The sequence below is a fragment of the Polypterus senegalus genome, chromosome 7, assembly GCF_016835505.1.
Source record: "Polypterus senegalus isolate Bchr_013 chromosome 7, ASM1683550v1, whole genome shotgun sequence".
Taxonomy (NCBI): Eukaryota; Metazoa; Chordata; class Cladistia; order Polypteriformes; family Polypteridae; genus Polypterus; species Polypterus senegalus.
In genome coordinates this window covers 97,399,312-97,425,147 of record NC_053160.1, presented here as the reverse complement: position 1 = coordinate 97,425,147, position 25,836 = coordinate 97,399,312, and the positions used below count along the sequence as shown (strand labels likewise).

The window sequence follows — 25,836 nt, the reverse complement described above, 5'->3', positions numbered from 1 at the left end:
TCCTTACAGCTTACTTACAAAAGTTGGGCAGGTTTCATTTCGAAATTCTACGCATAAGGGTCATAACTGGAAGCTATTTTTCCCCATATAATGTAATGGAGTCTTGAGTTGGAGATGGCCGCGGAGGGCGGAGTTTAGTGTGACATCATCACGCCTCCTACGTAAGTACGTAGAGCACAAGGAAGAACTCCAAACAGCGATCAGCACAAAACGCCATTTCACAATTGAGAAGGCAGAAAAACATTATGAAGCAAATGATGCATACAAGCATATTCATAAGTACAGCTACTGCGGAAACAAAGCACGGCGTGAACCGTAAGTTTATATTAAATTAAGTTCATAGGCTACCACTAGCGTTTGTAATTTAGTGCCTGCCCATATAAGGCCGTCCATCAGCGGCAATCCAATACAAACACTGCCGGTAAATATTCACGTGTGAAGGACTGTGCTTATGCAGAGGAAGATGAGATGGTCAGGGTGGTGTTTGGCACAAACTCATTGAAACTGCGAGAGAAAGTTTTAAGTGCGGGTCTTAGCTGACATTACGAGATGGCACCAGTACAGCTGGGAACCTTCGATGCAAGAACACCAAGCGGCTCACGTGAACTGGCGCAGTGCACAGACAAAAGCAACAGTTCCAAAGAGTGCTGAACAAAACCGAATTACACAATTGAGAAGGCAGCAAAAAAATATGAAGCGTCTTATACATAGAATCATATTCATAAGTGCAGCTACTGCGGAAACAAAGCACACGGTGGAAAAAGTGAATGTCCTGCTAAAGGAAGACAGCGTAAAAAAACCCGTGCATGCAGTTTGTCACATCACAGATAAAAAGGAAGACGAGCTGTTTATTGATGCAGTAAGGAACTAATCGATGAATGAAACCTCTTATCTTTACAACGATTGACAAACACGGAATGTAACTTGAACACATCCTACAAATACGAGCCTGATTGAAAGAAATAATGATAATCAAATCCTTGATGACAGCAACATTCAATAACACTCACAAAACAATTACTGTATATTGACAATCATGTTACGTTATTTTTAAAATGTTCCCTTTTCTTTTCATAACTTCTACTTCTCCACTGCGTACGGGTATATATATATAAATGTATATATATACCCGATCTACAATATATACTTTAGCATAGACAAGCCACACGCTGTGGCTAATTGTAGAGTCTTAAGCCTCTAATGCCGACATTCGAGGTTCGATTCGAGAGGGATGTACTGAGTATGTACGCTGCTACCGATTCATTTTACCTTCATCTCCTTGGTTTGGGACGTATGAAAAATATTAGGTTAACGCAGAATCATGTTACGTTATTTTTAAAATTTTCCCTTTCTTAGCACAAGCACAGCTGAGAAGCTTCGATGCATGTACTCCATAACGCGTTAAAAATAACGCATTTAATCACACTTTCAATTCCAAGCAAGCGGGAACTTTTGTCAATGCATGATTTCCTGGTACATCCATTACACTGATGCACACATCACAGCTACAAAAATGTTAGAGTCGGAATAAAGCGCGTTCCTACGACTGATCATTTCGACTTCCCAGCGAAGCCTTGATAAAAGCATGGTTTTGTGCACACTGAAAAGCAAGCAAAATTAGATGCATTACAGAAAGCGGACTTTGTGGCTCTTACTGGGGATCATTGGACTTCCGTGACCGTTAGTAATTCTAAATACATCTAATTACAAAATGTTCAATGATCACACTGTTTTAGCCTAATGTACAAAATAATTTTGGCTAATGTTACTCAGAGTTTAAAGAGTAAGCTGGTCAAATTACCTTTTATGTTTCTGACTTATTTTTTAAGAAGAAAAACTGCACTTTATGGTGAAATTTTGGTTATTATTATTTAAAGACAATACTATTCTGAAAATGTACTTAAAGTACTTAAACTACCACTTTATTTTTAAGTCTGCCCAATTTTAACCAGGGATGATATTTTTGTTTCTGTTTTGAATTCAAATGCAGTTTAAAGGCTTTTTTTCAGAAATTAAAACAGCTTCAGTTTACAATATTCATGTCCATGTCTATTATTTGATTCTGTAAGCCCACTAAAACCGTTTTAAATAAAAAAAAAACATTTGCGATTTGGGGCAAATTTACGTGTGCGATTACATACGATTAATCAAGATTAATTCTTACACAGCCTCTAATTAATTGGATTAATTTTTTAATCGAGTCCCACCTAATATATATATGTAGATATATATATATATATGTAGATTTGTATATATATGTTGTATATACAGTATGTATATATGTGTGTGTGTATATACAGTATGTATATATATGTATATGTATATATATGTATTTATATATATATTTATATATATGTTTATATGTATATATATGTTTATATATGTGTCTGTTTGTGTGTATATATATATATATATATATATATATATATATATATATATGCCAGCAACACTCATATCAATGACAAAACAATTACATTAACAATCATCTTACGTTATTATTAAAATGTTTGCTTTTCTTTTCATAACTTCTTTAACACACTACTTCTCCGCCATGGCTGGTATTCTGCTATATATATATATATATATATATATATGACAGCAGCAATCCAAGCTGTGAGAAAACAGTAAAAAGGAGGCGTGTCAGACGTCGTGGTACATTTTCTGATGCAGCTAGACGAAAATAACTTTGTGACGCTGCCGCCAAATACACAAAACAATTACTTTGACAATCATGTTACATTATTTTTAAAGTGTTTCCTTTTCTTTTCATAACTTCTTTAACACACTACTTCTCCGCTGCCAAGCTGGTATATATATATATATATATATATATATATATAGATATATATATAGATAGATAGATATAGATAGATAGATAGATAGATAGACATGAGAACAACACTCATATCAATGACAAAACAATTACATTAACAATCATGTTACGTTATTTTTAAAAATTTTTCCTTTTCTTTTCGTACCTTCTTTAACACACTACTTCTCCGCCAAGAAGCTGGTATTCTGCTAGTATATATATATATATATATATATATATATATATATATATATATATATATATATATAGAGTTGAATAGTCTACTGTCAAATAATGCAGGGAGTATGCGACACGTGTTTCGCCCTAATTCTGGGGTCATCAGGCATACACACTCCCTGCACCCCCTCTTGGGGGTCGAACCTCGGACGTCAGCAGCGAAGCCTCTTTATGTTGCACCATGGCGTGTGGTTCGTTTATCTGACAGCATGTAGATCGGGGTAATTATATTCATGGCATTCGTAGTCTGAATCACAATCTGATTGTATGGGTGGTTACCTACCAGGTAACGCTTGTGGTTAGTCTGCAAGTCGGCAGTAAACTGTTCAACCATTTTATGATCTGCTTCTCGCAACTGAAAGATGGCACCATGTCTGATGTTTGCCGACTTGAAGACCAATCAGTTTTTTTATTTTTTTTAAATTTGCAAAAGCCTCAAGTAAACATTTTTCAAATTGTCATTATGGGGTGTTGTGTGTAGAATTCTGAGGAAAAAAATGAATTTAATCCATTATGGAATAAGGCTGTAACATAACAAAATGTGGAAAAAGTGATGCACTGTGAATACTTTCTGTTTGCACTGTATATATATATATATATATATATATATATAGCGATTGGGAGCCCGATCGAATCGGGCTATAAATTCTACGTTTGTGAAATCCATACTTTCTCTGTAAAGAATCGTTTTTTTAAGTCTTTGAAATTATGTTGTTATCATGGAACTGATTTGTGCTTAAAATAGACCTTTTCGGCTGATGTAATGAAGAGCTTCCTGTTTAAACAGGGCTGCGAGACGTGAACTCAGCTCTTCGGCGCACCTCATTTGATTTTTTCCACCAAAAAATTTTTAAAAACAAGCCGTATTTTACAACTCTAATCAGAGTTGGAGTAATAATTATGTTGGCATGGTCATTTTATATCTGAGATCGGCTAAAATTTAAACAATGACCGTTGTTAATACCCAGCCATCATTACTCAGTTTGCCAATAGATGTCAGAAGGACGGATGCCAAAACCGAACTGCCCAAAGATAGATTTTGACGTACCAAGAAATTGGCGATATGTTTTAAATTTCTTACAGTTCCGGAGCTGTCGAAGGGTTTAAGTCAGTCAGTGATGTTAGTCCTGGAAAGTAAGCCCCACCAAACCAATGTTCCAAAAACCAACCAAACTTACTGTTATATGCTGGAACCAACACCAACTTACTATACTCGGCTGTCCAGCGGTGTCACTGAAGCATTTGAATATTCTAAGCCAATCATGCAATACTGCGTCCGCGTTTGCCACGTTATATTCTAACTACAGAGGCAGAATCCCATTGCATGGTTCTAACTTGTATTGAGTCGAGGTATTGACGCGAACACCATACATACGAGGTATTGACGCGAACACCATACACACGGGATATTGACGTGAACACCTTACATACGGATAGTATCAAATTATATATAAGGATATATATAAAATATATAATACATAGATGTATATAAAGGGAGTCCTCGGGTTACAATGTTTCGACATACAACGTTTCGAGTTTACAATGCTCACTCCCATAAAAACCTGAAAAAATTGAGACATGAGTGTTTTGGCTTATGCCATTTGTGTCACACTTACAGAATATGTGGACAAACTATTTTGGTTGCGCACAGCGGAAGAATACGCAGTAACGCAGCATATGAGTGAGGGAGTTGGGGAACTAGTTTTGTTGTGTGCGGAGGAAGTGTTCCGTTTGTGTGGCTTTGTTTGCCGACTTTGTGGCCATTATCATGGCTCCTAAATGAAAGTCCAAGTCTTCAGATGGTAGTGCTTCGAAGAAGAGGAAAGCTATCACGATGGAAGTAAAATTAGACATTGTAAAGAGATAGAAGGAATAAAGGTAAGGAATTTTTTTACACTCATTTTTTGTTATTTTTTCTATTACTACAGTGCAGTGTACAGTACATTATATTTATGTCCTTTTTCTGTGGTTAGTTGTGTTTTTATTTTCTAGATTATGATTTTGCAAATGTGCTAGGATAGGTTAGTGACTTAGGCTGGGGTGAGTTTCGACTAACACCAAAATTCGGGTTACATCACTGTTGTAGGAATGGAGCTGTGTCATAACCCGAGGACCCCCTGTGCATAATATATATATTATACATAATGCACATAACAGTTAAACTTTATCATTTGGTGTCTGAGCTAAGAACAGTTTTCCTCAAGGTGCTAGTTTGGTTCCAATCACCAGCTTACAGTATTTCCCTAAGAAAGGCACTTTCCTGCGTGCGTTCTGATTCTAAAGAATATATACATATATATTTACATTTATATATTTTATACCAAATAAACAATACTGTTGTCTTCTGCTTAGTAATTGAATTAAATGCCAATGTCAATGTCTGTTTATTTATAGAGCACATTTAAAACAACATCAGTAATTCAGTAGCTAAAGTGCTTTACATTAAAACATACAATAAAAATAAATACAATAAATAGAATAAAATGCAATTAACTGCAATACAACTAGATGTAAACTGAAACGAACAAATGACTAAGAGGAGGAAAATATCAGTATCACTGAAGGTCATGAAAATCTACAGAATATAATTGTGTCTTCAGTTTAGTTTTAAACAGTACAATTGAAGGTGACTCCTTAGTACAATTAGGTAAATAATTCCACAGATGAAGTGCAGCAGCTGCAAAGGCCCTGTCCTCCTTTGTTTTGCAATTAGTTTGAGGGTCTACAACAGACAACTGACCAGTAAATCTAAGCTCTCTGAATGGCTGGTGTATAACACACAAGTCATATAAATAGGCAGGAGCAGACCCATGTAGTAATTTAAAAACAAGCAGCAATATTTTAAAATCAATTCTAAAGCTAACTGGCAGCCAGTGTAAAGAGGCTAAAATTGGAGATACAACTAAAAAATCAGTTGCAGCATTCTGAACCAACTGCAACTTGTATAGCAGGGATTTACTGATGACAGAATAAAATGAGTTACATAAATTAAGCTGAAAAAAGATTAAAGTATGAGTAACCTTCTCAAGATCCCTAGGAGATAAAAAGGCTTAAACTAGGCTAAGAGATGTAGCTGGAAAAAGAAACTCTTGACAACAAAATGAATCTGTTTCTCAAAAGAGAGATTACTGTCAAAAATAACCCCAAGATTCCAAACTGGAGTTTTGCAAAAGTTCACAAAAGAGCCAAAAAGTTCAAAACCAATTTGAGCGTTGGCTGCAGGACCAGTTTTCATCACTTCCATTTTATTTTTATTAAGATCAAGAAAATTGTCAGCCATGCAGAGTCTTAGTTCTACAAGACAATTGTGCAGTTGATTCATTGCAGAATTGCTTTCAGGAATATAAACCTGTGTGTCATCAGCATAACAGTCAACATTTAACATTACATTTAACAGGAGTAAAAGACGAAAAAAATGAATTGCAAGTCACTTTAAAATGTTAAGATATGAAGTGGATTCGGAATATGAACGCAATAATAAAAGATGTGTCTGACTGCATAATGTCATAGTAGTACTGTCATATGTCAAATTAAATTCTTACTTGTGAGTCTTACTTGCATGTATCTACTCTCCAATGCCATAGTAAAAGAGAATGTATGAAAATACATTGCTTTTTTTATTAACTATTTTATTTAACCTTTTGACAACATAGCCCACATATTCTTATAAATGTCCTTAGGCAATGGATGCTTCTCTTGGTCAATTTCTTAAATTAGTTTCACTCTTAATTAACAGGTAGAAAAATGCTTGTTAATTGTGGTGATTGTGGATTGGAGGTTCACACGGATCTATTCTGGTCTCACTGCATTTTTCAATCTAGATATTCCCATTATTCCAGATTATCTCATAACACAATGTAAACTACTACAGCTATACAGTGACACACATCTTTACTTATCTATAGCACTGGATCACCCTGATGTTCTGGGCACTCCACAATTTCTTACTTGTATTTATGAATGGATGAATAGTAATTTGTTTTCCAATATGTGTGGTTGGCAAAAATGGAAAAGGTGAATATCTTAAAAATAAACTTGACTCCTTAGCATTAAAGGTCAAGGTGGAAGTAAAGAATTTAGATGTAATCATGGACTCTGATCTAATCTTTAAATTGCACATTAACCTGATTACTAGGACTACATTTTTTCCATTTAAGGAACATTGCCAAAGTTGGACCACATAAAACATTTGAAGAGGATGAGAAGTTATTGATGCTTTTGTTTGTCGACTAGATTACTGTAATGCACTCCTGACTGGACCACCTAAGAAAGACATTCATTGGTTGCAATTAGTGCAGAAAGCAGCTGTAAGAATCTTAACCAAAAAAAGAAAATCTGAACACATTTCAGCAGTTTTAGCATTGTTACATTGGTTACCTGTATCCTTTAAAATTTACTTTCAATACAGCTTTAAATAATCTTGCTTGTTCCTATATTTTGTAATTCCTGTCTCATTACCATGGGCATCATAGTTGGGGGAGAAAGGGTAATGATTATCCAGGGCATCATAAGGGAGGGGGGCCCTTGAAGTCTGGAAAGAAAAGTTTGTTTTGGAAAGGAAGGGGCCCACAGATATTGCTTATTTATACAGCTCAGAGTTCTGTGCTACATCCCTGTCTATTACATTCTACATTCCAAGTCATAACCTTAGATCTTCTAATCTTCTAAGAGGTAAGCATAAAAGACGTTGTGAAGCAGCCTTATGCTGCTATGCACCAGAAATCTGCAATACTTTACCAATAGAGCTACACCAGCCTAACACCATGGAATATTTCAAACAAATCCTAAAACCCCACTTTTTAAATTTGGCTAATTTGTACCCAGATTTTAGTTGTACTTCTAAAAGTCTTGCATGCATAGAATTATTATATTAATCGTGGTATTCGTAATTGTTATTAATCTCTACTTTTTATTCTTTCTTTCTTTTTCACCACCTGATCAAAAGCCTGTGCAGCCACCACTGATGCTCAGATGAAGGCATATACAATAGCTGTCCACAAGACTCACTGCACCGAATCCTCTGGAATGAAGTCTAAAAGACAATGAGGTACAACATTAGCACAGTTATGTTTGGTAGAATCTTCATTGGGGGCTATGTATTCATTTGGCCTCAGACCACCTGCAGATTTTGGTAATTTTTTCCTCCAGTTATCTGCAGTTTTACATTTTTTTCTGTTCTCCACACCATTTGACCTTATAATCAGACTTATTTGCTAATTATATATCAATTTTATGTAAATACGTATTGATTTATCTTTTGTTATTTATTCATTATTATTGTTCTGCCTCACAGAATAGCTGTTTGTTGTTCAAAGGAATATTAATATAACCTCATGAATATTCATGTAAATAGTTGTAAGGAAGCGGAAACAAAATTGCAGGAAGTCAGTAGTTAGACAGCATGTTTCACGATTAGTCAGTGTTAATCCCATCCAAGCGAATACTGTATTATTTTAAGTTAATTGGATAAGTATATAGCAAAGTTATATTGTTTATTTAAATTTGTAATTATTTGTAATTTTCTTCTTTTCAGTTTCACTCTAACTTCATAAAATCGAAATAAAACTGGAGCAAAGTGCTATCTCCAGACTCTATTAATCTTTTGTTTAGTTTCTGGTTCAAACACCAAAGACGAGAACAGTACAATTTTTCTTAACTAATCTAATTTGTTTTTCTTTTCTTGCAACTTTTCCTTTGAACATCCTGTCAAGCATTTTGATATGCATCCTATGTATGAAAATATACCATAGAAATACCTGTTGTTGTTGTTGCTGTTGTTATTAGACAAAAACACCTTACTTAATGTGCTTTTACCTCTGTGTACATACCCATAGTGAACTGTATCCCAGTCCTTAGCAAGTCATGCTGATATAGGAACTCACACTCACTTGTATGTAATGTACCTAATGCACATGTTTTTGAGAAATGGGAAGATAATTTAGGCAATTAGAGAAAAGCCACACAGACAGTGACCAGAATGGGATTTTGGGCAAGAATGCAAATCCTTTTTATGTAATGCCTCACTATAGAAAACTCCATCCCAAGACAATTTTAGATTTAGTCAATGTGGCATCAATGCTATCTTTATAGCCACCTTTTGGAATTTTCCTTAGACTTTCACAAGACTGCTGAGACAAGCATAATATGCTTCTTTGTGATAGTTCCTTCAAGTGTAAAAATAAAAGCCACACCAAAATTCTACAGAAAAGGATCTTTAAGAAGTTTAATATGAAATGTCTTTAAAATCTTGATCATTTTTCCTTTTAACAGTGTTATATTTTCCTACAATATTGTACATTAAAAATAAATATTTGCAGCATAAATTATCAGATGGGACATATAAGAAGCAAAATAACATAACATACTCAAATCTGCTTTATTGAATTAAGGGTCATGGGGCATCTGAAGAATATCCTGTGTCACACATGTGCGCATGGGAGGCAGCTAAAGGGCTTGAATGTGGGCAATTCCGAGCCAGACTGGGATTTGGCAGAGTGCACTGACTCTTTTTCTTGTTTTTACGCAGACTGTTCACAGAAATTCCGCCTGGCCCTGTTGACATCACTTCTGGGTCTGAACCTATGGATGAAGGCCCTTCATGTTCCGGCCCCTTTGATGTAATTTCCGTGACCGACCCTATGGATGGAGACCCTTCTGGTTGTGGCCCCTTTGATGTTACTTCCTATACTGGCATTTAAAAGCCTCCATTTTTCCCCTATCCCCTCAGTTCTGCTTTGCTATCACTTATTTCAATTTTGCAGCCAGGAAATCATATATGGGTGGCTGCCTCAAACCTTGCTGTGGCTCTTTGTCGAGTTTGTGACAGCTGCTATCCTGGAAACACTGGAAGAAAGGCAGGAAACAGCTTTTAACAAAGAAACAGTCTGTCGCAGGACCCACTCACACTGGGCCAATTTAGAATAGCCAATTAACCTTTAATATATGTTTTAGAGAAAATAGGAGTAAAACCAGAGTACACAGAGAAAAACCTTTAAAGATACAGGGAGAACTTGCAAATTTAATAAAGACAATAATCAAGCACAGTAGCTGTATCCATAATGCTGGATCTTCAAATTAGAGAGCAATAGCCACCACACCAGATACATTTAAATGGAGCAAAGTAATGAATAATCTTCCTTTTATTTACATACTCAGACATAACATAACAAAGTGCTATCAAGTGCAAACAACAAAACTATTAAAAAAGTGGTAGCACTGCTGCCTCACTATAAGGAGACCAGGGTTCGTGTCCAAGGTCCTCCCTGCATATTCTCCCTATGTCAGTGTGAGTTTCCTACTGTTCTCTGGTTTCCTCACACAGTCCAAAAACATGCAGATTAGGTGGATTTTAGGTGGATATGTGTGAGTAAGTTCCCCTGATATGGATTGTTCATGCCTTGTGTCCTTTTCTCTGTGAATGTATGAATAAATGGGCTTAGAAAATGGTATGTCATGGTACATGGGCAGCAAAGAGTGACACAGATTAAGCCAAACCATCTTACTTGCAACATTCATACACGGTACAATTAGACATCATAGGTCAGGCTTGTATACACCTTTTATTTTTAATCAGAAGTGTCACACTAGAAAATGTAGATATTAATCTTTGATCTGAACATTATGGTCAAGAGACTTTTACAGACAGACTCACATTTATAAACCTTTGTCCAATGACTAAACCATGTGTCAATGTTTCAGGTGTCTTAAAAACTTTGCTGGCATTTTTAGTTAAACTTTTTACAATCGCTAAAACTGATACTTTGAATATAATTTCCCTGCACATTATACTTTAATTACCTGAAGGAAAAGTTTTTGGGAAGAATTTAAGACAATAATCCAAAAAAGCACACAAATTCCAAATCTTGGCTAAACTGTCAATATGGAAGAAGAGCTAAGACTGTCCTCCTACCAAACTTTGAAATACTGTATTAAGTGTTGTACCATGATGGAGCTGATATATACATTTTTCTGTCAATTTCTTTGAAGAGGGGAATCTGTGAACATCTGGAAACACTCCATAACTTTTTCAAAGATATATCTATCTTGATTGCACTAAAATCAAACCATGGGTTTGAAATAGTTTTCTTTTTGATATAAACTATCAAAGATGATGACCTAGCCAGAGATGTCTCGATGCATGCTCAATAATCCAGGTAAGGAAATTCTAGAAAGTTGATTCTGTTCATCTGGATATAGTTTTTTCCGATATGTTTCATCACTCATCCAAGTGACTTCCTCAGTCTCAGGTGACTGCAGGTTTCTCCAACCTTATAAACAGTACCTTGGCCTAATGACCGAACTAGCACCATTGACTAACAATGGGCTGTGTGATCAATGATATGCAAATTGTCTATTGATCAATGGCCATGAGTACCATTCACAGAGAGTTGGGGAATGGCTGCAATCACCACATTGTAAGTTGGTCAAAGATGTACAGTGATCCCTCCTCGATTGCGGGGGTTGCGTTCCAGAACCCCCAGCGAAAGGTTAAAATCCACGAAGTAAAAACCATACGTTTATATTGTTATTTTTATGTTGTCATGCTTGGGTCACAGATTTGCACAGAAACAGAGGAGGTTGTAGAGACAGGGCTTTTAAAACACTGCAAACAAACATTTGTCTCTTTTTCAAAAGTTTAAACTGTGCTCCATGACAAGACAGAGATGACAATTCCGTCTCATAATTAAAAGAATTCAAACATATCTTCCTCTTCAAAGGAGTGCGCGTCAGAGGCAGAGAATGTCAGAGAGAGAGAGGCACAGAGAGAAAAGCAAACAATCAAAAATCAATAGGTGCTTTTAAGTATGCGAAACACTGCCCAACAAAGCAGCCACAAGGAAGGGAGCAATGTGAAGGTAGTCTTTCAGCATTTTTTAGAGGAGCGTCTGTATCCTCTAAGCAAGTGTACGAACAGACCCTCTGCTCACACCTCCTCTGCCAGGAGCAGAGAATGTCAGAGAGAGAGAAAAGCAAACAATCAAAAATCAATAGGTTCTGTTAGAGCTTTTAAGTATGCGAAGCACAGCGCGGGAAGCATATCGTATATCATTGAGGAGTTTAATTTAATACACAATACGTGCTCTGATTGGATAGCTTCTCGGCCATCCGCCAATAGTGTCCCTTGTATGAAATCAACTGGGCAAACCAACTGAGGAAATATGTACCATAAATTAAAAGACCCATTGTCCGCGAACCAGCGAAAAATCCATGATATATACAGTGGTGTGAAAAACTATTTGCCCCCTTCCTGATTTCTTATTCTTTTGCATGTTTGTCACACAAAATGTTTCTGATCATCAAACACATTTAACAATTAGTCAAATATAACACAAGTAAACACAAAATGCAGTTTTTAAATGATGGTTTTTATTATTTAGGGAGAAAAAAAATCCAAACCTACATGGCCCTGTGTGAAAAAGTAATTGCCCCCTGAACCTAATAACTGGTTGGGCCACCCTTAGCAGCAATAACTGCAATCAAGCGTTTGCGATAACTTGCAATGAGTCTTTTACAGCGCTCTGGAGGAATTTTGGCCCACTCATCTTTGCAGAATTGTTGTAATTCAGCTTTATTTGAGGGTTTTCTAGCATGAACCGCCTTTTTAAGGTCATGCCATAGCATCTCAATTGGATTCAGGTCAGGACTTTGACTAGGCCACTCCAAAGTCTTCATTTTGTTTTTCTTCAGCCATTCAGAGGTGGATTTGCTGGTGTGTTTTGGGTCATTGTCCTGTTGCAGCACCCAAGATCGCTTCAGCTTGAGTTGACGAACAGATGGCCGGACATTCTCCTTCAGGATTTTTTCGTAGACAGTAGAATTCATGGTTCCATCTATCACAGCAAGCCTTCCAGGTCCTGAAGCAGCAAAACAACCCCAGACCATCACACTATCACCACCATATTTTACTGTTGGTATGATGTTCTTTTCCTGAAATGCTGTGTTCATTTTACGCCAGATGTAACGGGACATTTGCCTTCCAAAAGTTCAACTTTTGTCTCATCAGTCCACAAGGTATTTTCCCAAAAGTCTTGGCAATCATTGAGATGTTTCTTAGCAAAATTTAGACGAGCCCTAATGTTCTCTTTGCTTAACAGTGGTTTGCGTCTTGGAAATCTGCCATGCAGGCCGTTTTGCCCAGTCTCTTTCTTATGGTGGAGTCGTGAACACTGACCTTAATTGAGGCAAGTGAGGCCTGCAGTTCTTTAGACGTTGTCCTGGGGTCTTTGTGACTTCTCGGATGAGTCGTCTCTGCGCTCTTGGGGTAATTTTGGTCGGCCGGCCACTCCTGGGAAGGTTCACCACTGTTCCATGTTTTTGCCATTTGTGGATAATGGCTCTCACTGTGGTTCGCTGGAGTCCCAAAGCTTTAGAAATGGCTTTATAACCTTTAACAGACTGATAGATCTCAATTACTTCTGTTCTCATTTGTTCCTGAATTTCTTTGGATCTTGGCATGATGTCTAGCTTTTGAGGTGCTTTTGGTCTACTTCTCTGTGTCAGGCAGCTCCTATTTAAGTGATTTCTTGATTGAAACAGGTGTGGCAGTAATCAGGCCTGGGGGCGGCTACGGAAATTGAACTCAGGTGTGATACACCACAGTTAGGTTATTTTTTAACAAGGGGGCAATTACTTTTCACACAGGGCCATGTAGGTTTGGATTTTTTTCTCCCTAAATAATAAAAACCATCATTTAAAAACTGCATTTTGTGTTTACTTGTGTTATATTTGCCTAATGGTTAAATGTGTTTGATGATCAGAAACATTTTGTGTGACAAACATGCAAAAGAATAAGAAATCAGGAAGGGGGCAAATAGTTTTTCACACCACTGTATGCTTACATATAAAATCCGCAATGGAGTGAAGCCCCGAAAGTCAAGTGTGATATAGCGAGGATCACTGTACCTTTAGGCCCCCTCCTCGGTTCATAGATGGTCGTTCCTTTTTCATGTAAATGACCTCTTTGACTCCTTGCTCAAACCAGTGTTCCTCCCTGCCCAGGATGTGCACATCTTCATCACTGAAAGAGTGACCACTGTCCTGTAGATGTAAATAGCCTGCGGAGTCCTGGCCTGATAAGGTAGATCTTCTGTGTTGTGCCATCCGTTTCGCCTTTGGTTGTTTGGTTTCCCCGATGTATGATTCACATTAATCCTCTTGGCACTTAACCGCGTAAACTATATTACTGTCTGTGCCGGCCCACCCAATCCTTGGAGTGAACCAGTTTTTACGGTATCGTGTTTTGGGGTTTGAAATCCACTGAGACCTGGGGCCTTATGTATAACGCCGTGTGTAGAATTCACACTATAACATGGCATGCGGAAAAAAGTGGAAATGTGCTTACGCCCATAAAAATCCAGATGCACAAATCTGTGCTTACGCCAACTTCCACGTTCTTCCGCTACATAAATCCCGGTCAGTGAGAAAAGTAACGCACGTGCACGCGCCTCCTGTCCTACCCCAAATCCTCACCGAATTACACCTCTTTGAATATGCAAATCAATATAAATAGCCCTTAAACTCAGCCTTCTGTGAAAAGGCAATGACAAAAGCAAGAGGGAAAGTAAAAGAATTTCAGCGAATACCAAGTGGAGGCAAAGAAAAACATACTATTTGTTGGTTTAAACAGTGGTATAAACAACAAAAGGAAGCTGATCGAGTGACATAGCGTGTTGGAGAAACTCGAAAGCTCAAGTTCACAAAGTTGCACAGTTCCCGAAATACAAAAGTTGTCAGATATCAAAGTCGCCATGAAAAGGCGAGTCGTAGCCCACTGTCTGAGTGTCATATGAAAGCTTATTAGGGTACAGAGAAAAAAAAGGCACACAGTGGGGGAAAAAGCATGAAATGTCAACTTTAATCTCTAAATTTCCATTTTAATCACATAGTTTATTTTGTCATTAAAGTAGAACATCATAAACTTCATCTTAAAATCGTTTAATTTACTAGTCTCTCAATCCCATCGTAACTAAAGTAGCATGTTAAATGCTTTGTTTTGTATTTGATCTTCTATGTGCTCTATGTGTGTGAATTACTACGTGATTCTGGGCTTTCTCTTAAACCAGCAGGACACAGAATCCATTACATTTGTGATATTACAGCTCTCTGAATAATTAAAATACTGAGATGTATAGGTGATATCATTTTCATGATGATAGGAGTTAAAGCACGTTATTAAACATGGGAACACAGTGGCGCAGTGATTGTTCATGTCTCACGCAAGATGCTTGCTGCACCGTGTGCTACCTTCAATGAAATACTTAATTGTAGCAGTACTGTCTCTTTTAAATGTACTAACCCCCAATTCCTGTCCTTACTTTTCTTTCTCCAAATACCCAATCGCCACACAATCAGCTCTGTAATAGACGTTAAGTCATCTGTAAGCTTAGAACGACAATTCTTCAAAACTTTTAAGGAACATTGAAATATCTTCATAGTACGTGTTTAATTATTCTATCCATCTATCCTTCCAGTGTCGTGTCAGCACCAGCAAGAATACAGCACGAGACAGGAACAATCCGTGAACACAGCTCCAGCGGCTCGCTAGCGCTGTGACACCGTGTAGTTAAAGTTTTACCTGTATAATATAATGAACATATTTTGCTGCATTTCATCTTAAAAATGGTATCGTCTTCATATGCAAATATGTGCTTTATAAAGTGGTTCAGGTTGTGTAATATTATAACTGTAGTGCAAGTTTACAGTGAGGTGATTGTACTAATAAGTACAAACAGTTCTACAAGGAGCACTTGATGGACTGATTGAGTGCATTTAAGGTTCTTGGGATGAAACTGTTTCCAAACTGCGATGTCCCTACAGGAAAGGCATTGAAGCATTTGTTGGATGAGAGCAGTTCAATAAACAGCATGGCTGAGGCAGTGTGTGCTTGATGCTGTATACCAATAATTCCCTTTCTGATCAGCTGCTGTACAGTTGTGATTCACACTACAGATTCAGATACAATGATATAAATACTCCGAGTGGTGCAGTGAGAGTAATATGGAAAAAGATGATCTGATGTGGGATCCGAGGTGCAGTGAGAGTAACAACACTAAAGCAGTTATGGTATTTGGAATAGTTTGACCATTCTGTGGACCATTATATTGTTACAAGTTAATTACAATCAGATACATTAAACTAATAAACAATATGTGGTTAATTTCAGTGTATTTATAAAGCCGCATCAGGGATGTGGATCTAAAAAAGAAAGGATAACCACACAGGAACAGTAGCACTGCTTTGACGCTGGGTGCTGCCAGTCTGCAAAACCGAGCAGAGAACTTGCATACGACAGGGTATTAGCTATCGTGGAAATGTGCATGGCTTTACACCAAGTTTAGGTTTTATACATTGCAATTTGAACATGAAAATGTTCTTACGCAACATTTTTGTGCATACGCACCATTTATACATGAGGCCCCTGGTGTTTTTAAAAAATGTGTCTCAGCTTTTCCGATACTCCTGACACATGATTACCATAGGTTTTCGCTTAGGCAGCGGTTGTCCTTCCTCTCTCCTGGATTGCTTATAGCATTCTTTAGGTGTCGTCCCTGCTTTGACAAAAGTCCAGCTGGGATAACCACATTTACTCAGGGCCTTTTTGATATGATGTTCTTCTGCTTCCCTGGCCGCTGTGGGTATGGTGTTTGCTCTGTGTTGTAGAGTCCTGATGACAACTATTTTGTGCTCTAGTGGATGATGAGAGTCAAAGTTTAAATACTGATCTGTATGCGTTGGTTTACGGTACACATCATCTTTCAAATGTCCCCATTGCTGATGGAAATTTCATGATTTAAAAAAGCTAGCCTGTCACGTTTCATGTCCTCCCTGGTAAACTGGATGTGTTTGTCTAGTTGATGTGGTCAGTGAATTGTGGTACCTCCTGAGATTTGATTTTCACCAAGGTGTCATCCACATACCTGAACCAATGGAAGATGTGCACATCCTGGACAGGGAGTAATGCTAGTCTGAGCAAGGAGACAAAGAGGCCATTTACGTAAAAAAAAGGAACGACCATCTCTGAACTGAGGAGGGGGACTAAGGGTACATCTTTCACCATCTTACAATGCAGTGATTACAGCCATTCCCCAACTCTCTGTGAATGGTACTCATGGCCATTGACCAATGGACAATTTGCATATCATTGACCACACGGCCCATTGTTAGTCAATGGTGCTAGTTCAGTCATTAGGCCAAGGTACTGTTTATAAGGTTAGAGAAACCTGCAGTCAACTGAGACTGAGGAAGTCACTTGGATGAGAGATGAAACATATCAGAAAAAAACTATGTCCAGATGAACAGAATCAACTTTCTTGAACTAGCCAGAGATGATTCATTAATCCAAGGTGGTTCAGTTTTGAATTACTAGAACAGGAATTTAACTACAAAAGCCTTGGAGAATGTTGGTGCTACTTGAGAGAAGCGTATCTATTTAAAACAACATATCTTTTCGAATTTGAATATTTACCAATTGTAACTATCAGAACTAAAAATTAAAAAAGATTTAATGTCCATGACATGCAGGTTGCTTTGTCTGATACCATTGTAATGTGACACCAGTGTAATGTCTTTATTCAAGCTAAGCAACAACAGCCTTCAAACTGGTATGTTTTCAAAAAATAACATTTAATGTTAATATGTCTATGTTTTATATACAACCAATTCTTATTACGTTCCTGAAAAACCCTGCAGAAGCTATGTTACGTTGGACCCTATTCACTTTAAAATTTTGCTTCACATTACCATCAACACATAATTTCATGTACCAAAAATCAGCTAACTTCATCATAACGTGTTTGTGTTTACAACCACTTGACAAAACACTTTAATTAATACTATGCTTTGCTGCCATTGTTTGAATTTAATACATTTATCTGAAAAATAGCATAAAGCTAATAGAATAATATCAGAATGTGGAGACTTGTTAACACAACTGAAGCTGCATGCCCCACTGGCCTCATCCCCTTGCGAACTGGGGCCAGGCTAGCAGGGATAAATGGGATTGGATGGACACAATGGACCTCCATTCTTATCCCTTGAGGCTTGGTAATAATCCTTCCATAGTGTCACCTACAGAAATCTTGTTACAATGTTCACTAGTCCTACACAGTCCAATTCGATCATCTTCTTTGTGCTCTGCCCTTTACCGCAGAAGGCCAATCCAAAGACCTCACAATAGCATTCATTCAGTAGTAGTAACAATAAAACAAATAAGATTAATATAGCAAATACAGTACAATATGATTGAAACTTAATACAAACAAAAGAAATCAGCAGTCAGGCTTGACCCAAAGGTAAAACACTATTGTGAAAAGATCCAGCACAAAAAATGCAAAAATTACAATAGATTTTCCATCCTTCCTTCTTTTCAAATAAGTACTGCCCTACTATGCACCTCAGTCCAACTCACCCAGCTGGTGAAGGGAGGCTCCTTGTAAAGACTCCAAAGCACAACTGGTGTATCACAGACAACCCTTGGAACTTCTTCTAAGTGACACAGATAAGAGCGTGCAAGCTGCCAACTTGAACTACACTTCCCAGTCAGCCCTGTTGGGATCCAAACTACAGCAACAGTAGAATCCTCCACAGGCCCTCCATTATCTAGGCTTCATGTCCAGGGAATATACCATCAACCATCCTGGCCAGGACATCAATCCATTCATGTCCTCCATTACACAAGACATTCAGAAAAGAAATTAGGTAAGTCACATTTCTGTATTTCTACCATTAATTTCAGAAAATATTTGAACAACAAACATATTCTGTTTCTACAGACAGGTCTCATATCGTTTAACAAGATCAGGATAATGCTTTTGTAGACCTGACCCATGCCAACAACTGTATAATGTTAAGAGAAATATAAATTCAAATAACTGAGTACAACAACATCAGGACCCAAGGAATTGGAAGGGTTAGTCTGAACACATTTTACCATGTACTTCAGTGCCACTTACTGCACATGAAACAACTTAATTGTGTCTTATGTCAATGGTAAACTAGAAGAATAAAACATCTGTGTTTTCAATACGCACAAGTAAGGATATTTTTAAAAAATCTAAAAATGTACAATATGCACAAGTAAGAATATTTTTTAAAAAACATGAAAATGTACAACACAGTATGTTACTAATGTTAGTACTGTACAGTGTTCATTGCTGCCTACCTAGATTATATTGTAAAATACTGTATAAGTTATACAATAGACTGACTAAAATTACTACAGGTCAAGTCAAGTTGGGGAGCATGCACTGGTACAGCGCGTCGCCACACCCACTACACGACGAAACAACTTGGGATCCCGGTTGGCAACTCCCCAGGCAGACACGCGGTACAATCCCACCCTCCAGAAATGTCCCTCTATCTGCCACAGCATGTGTTAAGTGAGCAACCCCTTGCCCTTGTCCAGCCACTCAGGTCTCCAACAGTGAGGATCTTATGAGTCATTTCACCCTCTGGGAAACATGCCACATGGCCGTAGTGCCGTAACTGACGCTCCCTCACAATGCAGGTAATGTGCCTCATTCGGGACTCCATGAGCAACCGCTCATTCGACACAAAGTCAAACCAACTATACCCAAGGATATTCCAGAAAGACACAATACCAAAGGAGTCCATTCTTTGTCTCAGGTCACAGGATAGCGTCCATTTTTCGCAACCATATAGGAAGTCTAAATTTATTACTGTTACCAAATATTATTGTCTTTTTGATCTGGAGTTTGATTTTTGAACATTCCAAAGGAATTTATGTTTGTCGATGAGGTAGGCATTAGCCTCTCAAACAGAGAGAGAGGTTTAAACACTATTATCCACTATGCCACAGTGGATATCCGTGAAATGGGAGCAATGTTAACCTTTGCGCAGCAATCAGACAACATGGAGTCCTCTACCATGATGCCACACTAGAACCATAAAGCAGAGCTCATCTAAGGGCATTTAAAGAAGAGCATAGAAATTATGAGCAACCAGAGCATCTTCACTCTTAAAAATAAAAGAGCCAGAGTGACACTTCAGAGTGATGCCATAGGGCAACCATTTTTGGGTCCCAAATAACCAATCCACATAAAGGTTCCAGAAAGAACATTTATTTATTTAGGTCCATATCAGGCTCTATATAGTAAATAACCGTGACTAGATGGAAAAAGACTTGTTAAATACCAATGGCTCATGATTCTCAATATAATAACACAGACCAAGTTCAGGTTTTCTTAATCTTTTAGTGTCCTGCTAAGTAGCCTGCCAAACATTAAAGATTTCAGGTTTTTCTCTATATATTAGGAGGATTTTCAAGTCACAACTTCATATGCGAGGAATCCTTCTCATAATGAAATGATGCTTGGTCAAGAAATAGTTCTATAAGGAACCACACATGCAGCAAAGACCCATAATGTGCCATTAAATAACCAGTATTTCTAAGAGTGTCCTTACGCTATCATTCAGGTCTTTTAATAGTTTATTACAAACCACCAATGTCTTTGTTCCACTTTATTCTGCATTTTTAAACTCTATTGAAAACTGTTTTTAGTGGAAGATGTATGATGAAATACATGAATGGAAACCCATTCTCAATGCTATGGTGATGGCTTGTAGAGACAAAGATGCAGAATCATGCCAGGGTGAATTTGCTACAGCAGGCAGTATTTTCCAAATTGTCTGGCCAGGGAAGATATTGCATGTAATGTAGATGAATTAAATCCCTTGGTTTGCCCCAGTCTAGAAAAAGGATCCCAAGGCAGAAAAATTCTATAGTTTTTTTTTATTTTTTTCCTTTCTGTCTAGAAGATGTATTCATTCTGTACAACATCTACACCCGATTTTTACTTTCTTTCATCACAAAATTAATTTGCATTGCAAAAATCAACATTTACAATTTGGGTATGTTTCTTTTACTCTATTCATTTTTCATTTCAGAAACATGCATTTATTTATCATTTCCTAGTTCAGTAGTGACCACTTCATTACCTTCTTTGATAAAAAGATGTTTACAGTTGATCATCTAGTTGATAATTCATACTGCCTATGCATTCAATGGATTTGTGTGTACTTAGAAGGCAAGATTTCATTATAAGGATGGTTAACATGCTTATTATTTGATTTTTGTTTGCTTAAGCAGACTGAGAAATTTGATTGAATTTAGTTTGTTTTTGAGATTTGTGTATAAGGTTTTGAGGGAAAATTGTATATAACTTCTGAAACAATTACGTAAAAACTTAAGCAACATGCACCTTAAAGGCAAATATAATATAAAGAACTTGGATTATTATATAAAATCTGCTCTTAAAAAGAATGAGCTCGTTCCTTGCTCTCTCAGAGTTTTCAAAAGCTCTCAGACTTGTCTGCTTGCTTGAACAATCTACTCTATGTGAAGATAAGTCCCAGTCTTCCATCCGCCATCCATTTTCATAACCCATTCATCCATCTGTTTGTAAAAGCTTGGGCGATTGGATGAGAGTGTCCGCTGCCAATTCCAGCAGCATCGGGTTCAAGGCATCAGCAACGCTGGGCAGAACTGCAGGTCATTACAATTATCAGTCCCCAGCCGCACAAAGTCAAGCTGGAGCCAATTAATCACGCAGGCACGTCTGTGCAAGGCAAAATGGAAGACCCGGTGAAAACCCTATCTACACATGGAGAAAACATGGTCACTAAACAAGACAATATAGTTCTCGGGCATTAGATCTCCTAGCTGCAAGGCATCTTTAACTTTGAGACGGTTTTTACGATTACGTTTCAGTTCACTTGATCTCGCTTTGCTTTGTTTTCGTTACAAATGCATCATCTCTATTTATGCCGTGTTACTCGTGTTTTACTTCCAAAAATGCATCGTTATTTATGGGATGTATCATTCCCAATGTATTTTAAGAAAGGCTATTTACCAAGGATTAAGGTCAAGCAAGAAGCCATTAAAGGAAACGTTGCCCGACTGCAGAAAAAACTCGGTCAGGTGAACTGAGAATCGAGTGCAAATTTGAACATCGTCATCGTTGGTTATGGAAGATTATATCCATTATATGGAAGATTATATCTTATATTGAGTCTTAAAACGCTCACATCACAAGAAACCCATATACAGTTGCTCGGCATCATATGGAATGCATCTATAGACGGTAATCAGGACATGTGCCGTATCTTCAGGAAAGAAAACGACCCTTAGCGTCAGTTAAGGGCGCTGTTGTGGTTTAAATTTTAATTATGAAATATTGAGAGCCCCATGATGTTGAATTACTTGCAGCCACGCATTAAAACGAACCAAAGGGTTATTGTACTCCTGCCTCGAATGATGGGTATCAGCATTCCCCTTCTGCAAGCATATTGCTACTTTTCAAAATATATTACAAATTAGAAGGTTGCCAGTATTGTGGAGAAAAGATGGTTTCAAAAACTGGAAAAAAGTACATTTCAAATACTAGGAATTCTCAATTTGATTCCATGAGGACAGAAATAATTCAAAAACTGATTTAACAATTTCAGTATCGGTCTGTTTTTAGGAGATGGAATGCTAAGAGATTTCCACCGTGGCATTTGTTCTGAATTCGTATGCACTATTGACTCAAATCAAATGGTTCATATATTTAAAACGGTGGTTAGGGGGTTTGGGGTGTGTGTGTGTGTGTGTGTGTTTGGGGAATACGCAACTGCTTTACAGACCCATTAAACCTCATGTAATCCCCAAATCAGTTGAGGATGTTACGTATTTTCAGTGTAGCCTATTGACATGAGTACTGGTCACTCGCAGTATGGTTAAATTGCATCAAATGATTGGACAAATCAAAATCCATAGGACTTTATTAATTGTATAATATCGCTCTAGAGCAGCACTTAAAAATACTGCACTGATTCCGTCCCTCAGAAGCAGATAATCCATAATTCTTTATAAGCCGCAGTAGTAAGAGTAACAGAATCGTTGTATTCTTGTCGCATCCTTCTCAATTTCCGAGCCGCTCTTTCTGTCGCAGAGTCATGTAAAACCGGAGCTAAACTCACCTGCATCAGACTCAGGTCTATGTATATATTTATCGCAATACGAATACTAAATTCATAGGCAAGAGGTCATGGAGGTTCAATGGTTGGGGCTAGCAGGTTATACTTTCGTGACTATCGGATTCTGAAGTTTACATGACCCCGTTTTTTTTTCATATTAAGTTAATGGGATGGTTCAAAGTGACCAAACTCCGATGATATACCCAAGGTTGTTTTCTATCTTTCTCCAAATATTACAGAGTGCGCTTCAAATTTCCGATACTATGTACTACAATAAGCAGAAAAAGAGTGTGTAAAATTGGTCCATGAGGATGAATATTATGTGTGCTCAGATATGGGATGCTGTTCAGTCCAGATTGGACAACAGCAACCGGGACGCTGACATCACATGACCTTTAAAGGTAAAATAAAAGCGCTTTCAGGGAAAATAAAGCGAAAATACCATAACATTCTCAAATCCGCTTAACCCAATCCAATATAACAGGGATGAAAAGATAAATGATTACTAAAATTACTTCAAGTCCAGTGATGCTATAAAGTGCAGCTCACATGACACAGATTTACTATTCTTTTTAGATTGTACTGTAGTTGGATTAACGCTACATATAAATTCTCAGCTACCAGAGATGTTTTGGATTCTTTAAGGGCACGTGATAATGCGCAGCGCAGAAATTAGGCATAACGGTGCGCTCTCTAAATCAGCCTTATTATGCAGACATAGAGAAGGGAAATGCTTACATTGATGTTAAATATTATTATTATTGTTATTGCTATTATTATTATTTTATTATCTTCTCAGGTTCAATAAATCAATATTATAACAACGTAAACTGCTGAAACTCATCCTGAGGGGGGAAGCGGGGACTGGGTTTGTTACATGCATCCTTAACATATATTCTTATCCGGTAGTCTTATCTTCCCGATAAATCCTAGAAATTAAATTGTTTCCGTTTTAGTCAGCCACACGCGCCCATCAGTGCAAAAAGAAAAGAAAAAACACACCTTCTCTATAATCATAAATGAACATGCCCCGAGCGTATATATGTGTCTTTCCTGTGAGGTACTGGATGGCCCATGTCAAGCTTTCATTTTCGACTTGCACTCAGTGCTGTTAAGTCAAACATTGGCACCTCGCATCTCTGCGCTGAAGAAATGGATTAGAAAAAAAAGTCTCCAATAAACATAAAATATGTCTGTAAGAGACTTTAAGCTATTTTGTTAACTCTTCTTTATGGATCTTTCTTTCGTTCTTTACATGATTAGAATCTAGCCAAAAAATGACACTCGCTGTCAAAACAGACTCGGATGGCCAGGGTAACGAAAATGACTTACCTGTCCACAGCGATAGCCGTCATAGAGTAGATGCTGGCAAAGACAGCGGTGATGGGGAAGAAGTTCTGAAACTTGCAGTATGCTTGGCCGAAGTACCACTCATTATGAAGGGCATATATAAAATTGATCAGAGTGTTGAATGCTGCCATGGAGGCATCGCAAAAAGCCAAATTCAACAAAAAGTAGTTGGTGACAGTCCTCATCCGTTTGTGTGCCAAAATGATCCAAATGACAATCAAGTTGCCGAAGACTGCTACAGCCACTATAGAGCCATAAGCAATAGACCAAAGTCCGATTTGCCATGACGCCTGGATGAATTGACTGGATACGTTTCCTGAAAACTTTGAAGATGCGTTTAATTGGATAGTCAAGTTTAAAGGCTGTATGTTGGAACACATTGTTATGCTAGTTTTTCAACTGGGCGAATAATTTCAATTTCAATTTCAGTATCCTTTCCAGTTTGCTAACTGCAGCCGACAAGAATGCTTCTAAGTATTAATCTATGTCATTGGCCATGAAGTCTCTTAAAATTTAAGATGAGCAGGCAGGGTTATGTGCGCTAGAGTGGAGTTGCAGCACTTCTGACACACATGTGAATCTCAGCACCGTAAATAGTAAGCCTGGGATGCTCCGCCCCGGTTCCGTCCTTCCAGGCGAGGAGCGCGCGCACAGCGGCTCGTGCACGCACTCACCTTGGACTCCTGATCTCTGCTGCAAATTCAGCGCTGAGAGTCGGCATTATTTTTTCACGAGATTACTGTCAGTGGGATTTAATCGTTTCACTATAACAACTGTTTATGGCGTATGTGATTGGTCTATTGGTATTTAAGAAAATACGTACATGCTGCGAATTAACAGTTTTTATAACGGCACAATAAAAAATGATCAGACGCAGTCACAAATATCCCAGTAAAGGCTTCGCCTTTATTTTATTTTTTTATCGTGTGTAACGGGTACCGTACAATACAAAGCACATATTCAGATAGTTAACAGTAATACTAATTACTTTTCCAATGCTACAATTAGCCGTATGTGAAGATTTTATTATTGTTTCGGCATTTAGTGAAACCCTTCAGAAGTAGCCAGTATAACCATTTAAAAAGGCAACGATAACATTTTTTTGTTTTTGTCTAACTCATTTAAGAAATCTATCCACCCTTTCACTAATTCATTGCCCGAAATTTGCTTATGCAATTAATCATTGTATATGAAGAGTTTCAGCGAAAGGATTCTACACGATAGTTAACGATGCTGGGGAATCACAATATGAAATATTTCTTAATACATAAGACGACCAAGCATGTATTTTACTGGTTGAAGTTTTGCATTTTTAAAGTAATTTTACACGAATTGCCATTTTCTAATTTAATCTTTCATGATAATTTAAAGTGAAGTGCTTTTTGATTAAGGCACTACTCTATACAAAAGCTCAGATCCAGTGCCAACTTCATCTGAAGCCTGGGTCTCCAGTATTTCGATGA

At 37.6% G+C, this 25,836-nt stretch overlaps 1 protein-coding gene across 1 annotated transcript in view; it reads right to left on the bottom strand.

Annotated features, from left to right (window-relative positions):
* LOC120532729 (neuromedin-K receptor-like) overlaps positions 1-24,919 on the bottom strand; it is a 290,416-nt gene extending 265,497 nt beyond the window's left edge. The window contains exon 1 of the mRNA XM_039759043.1: positions 24,356-24,919. Coding sequence (XP_039614977.1) covers positions 24,356-24,753 — 398 coding nt within the window. The 5' untranslated portion in view covers positions 24,754-24,919. The remainder of the gene's footprint in view (positions 1-24,355) is intronic.
* Between the last annotated feature and the right edge of the window lie 917 nt (positions 24,920-25,836).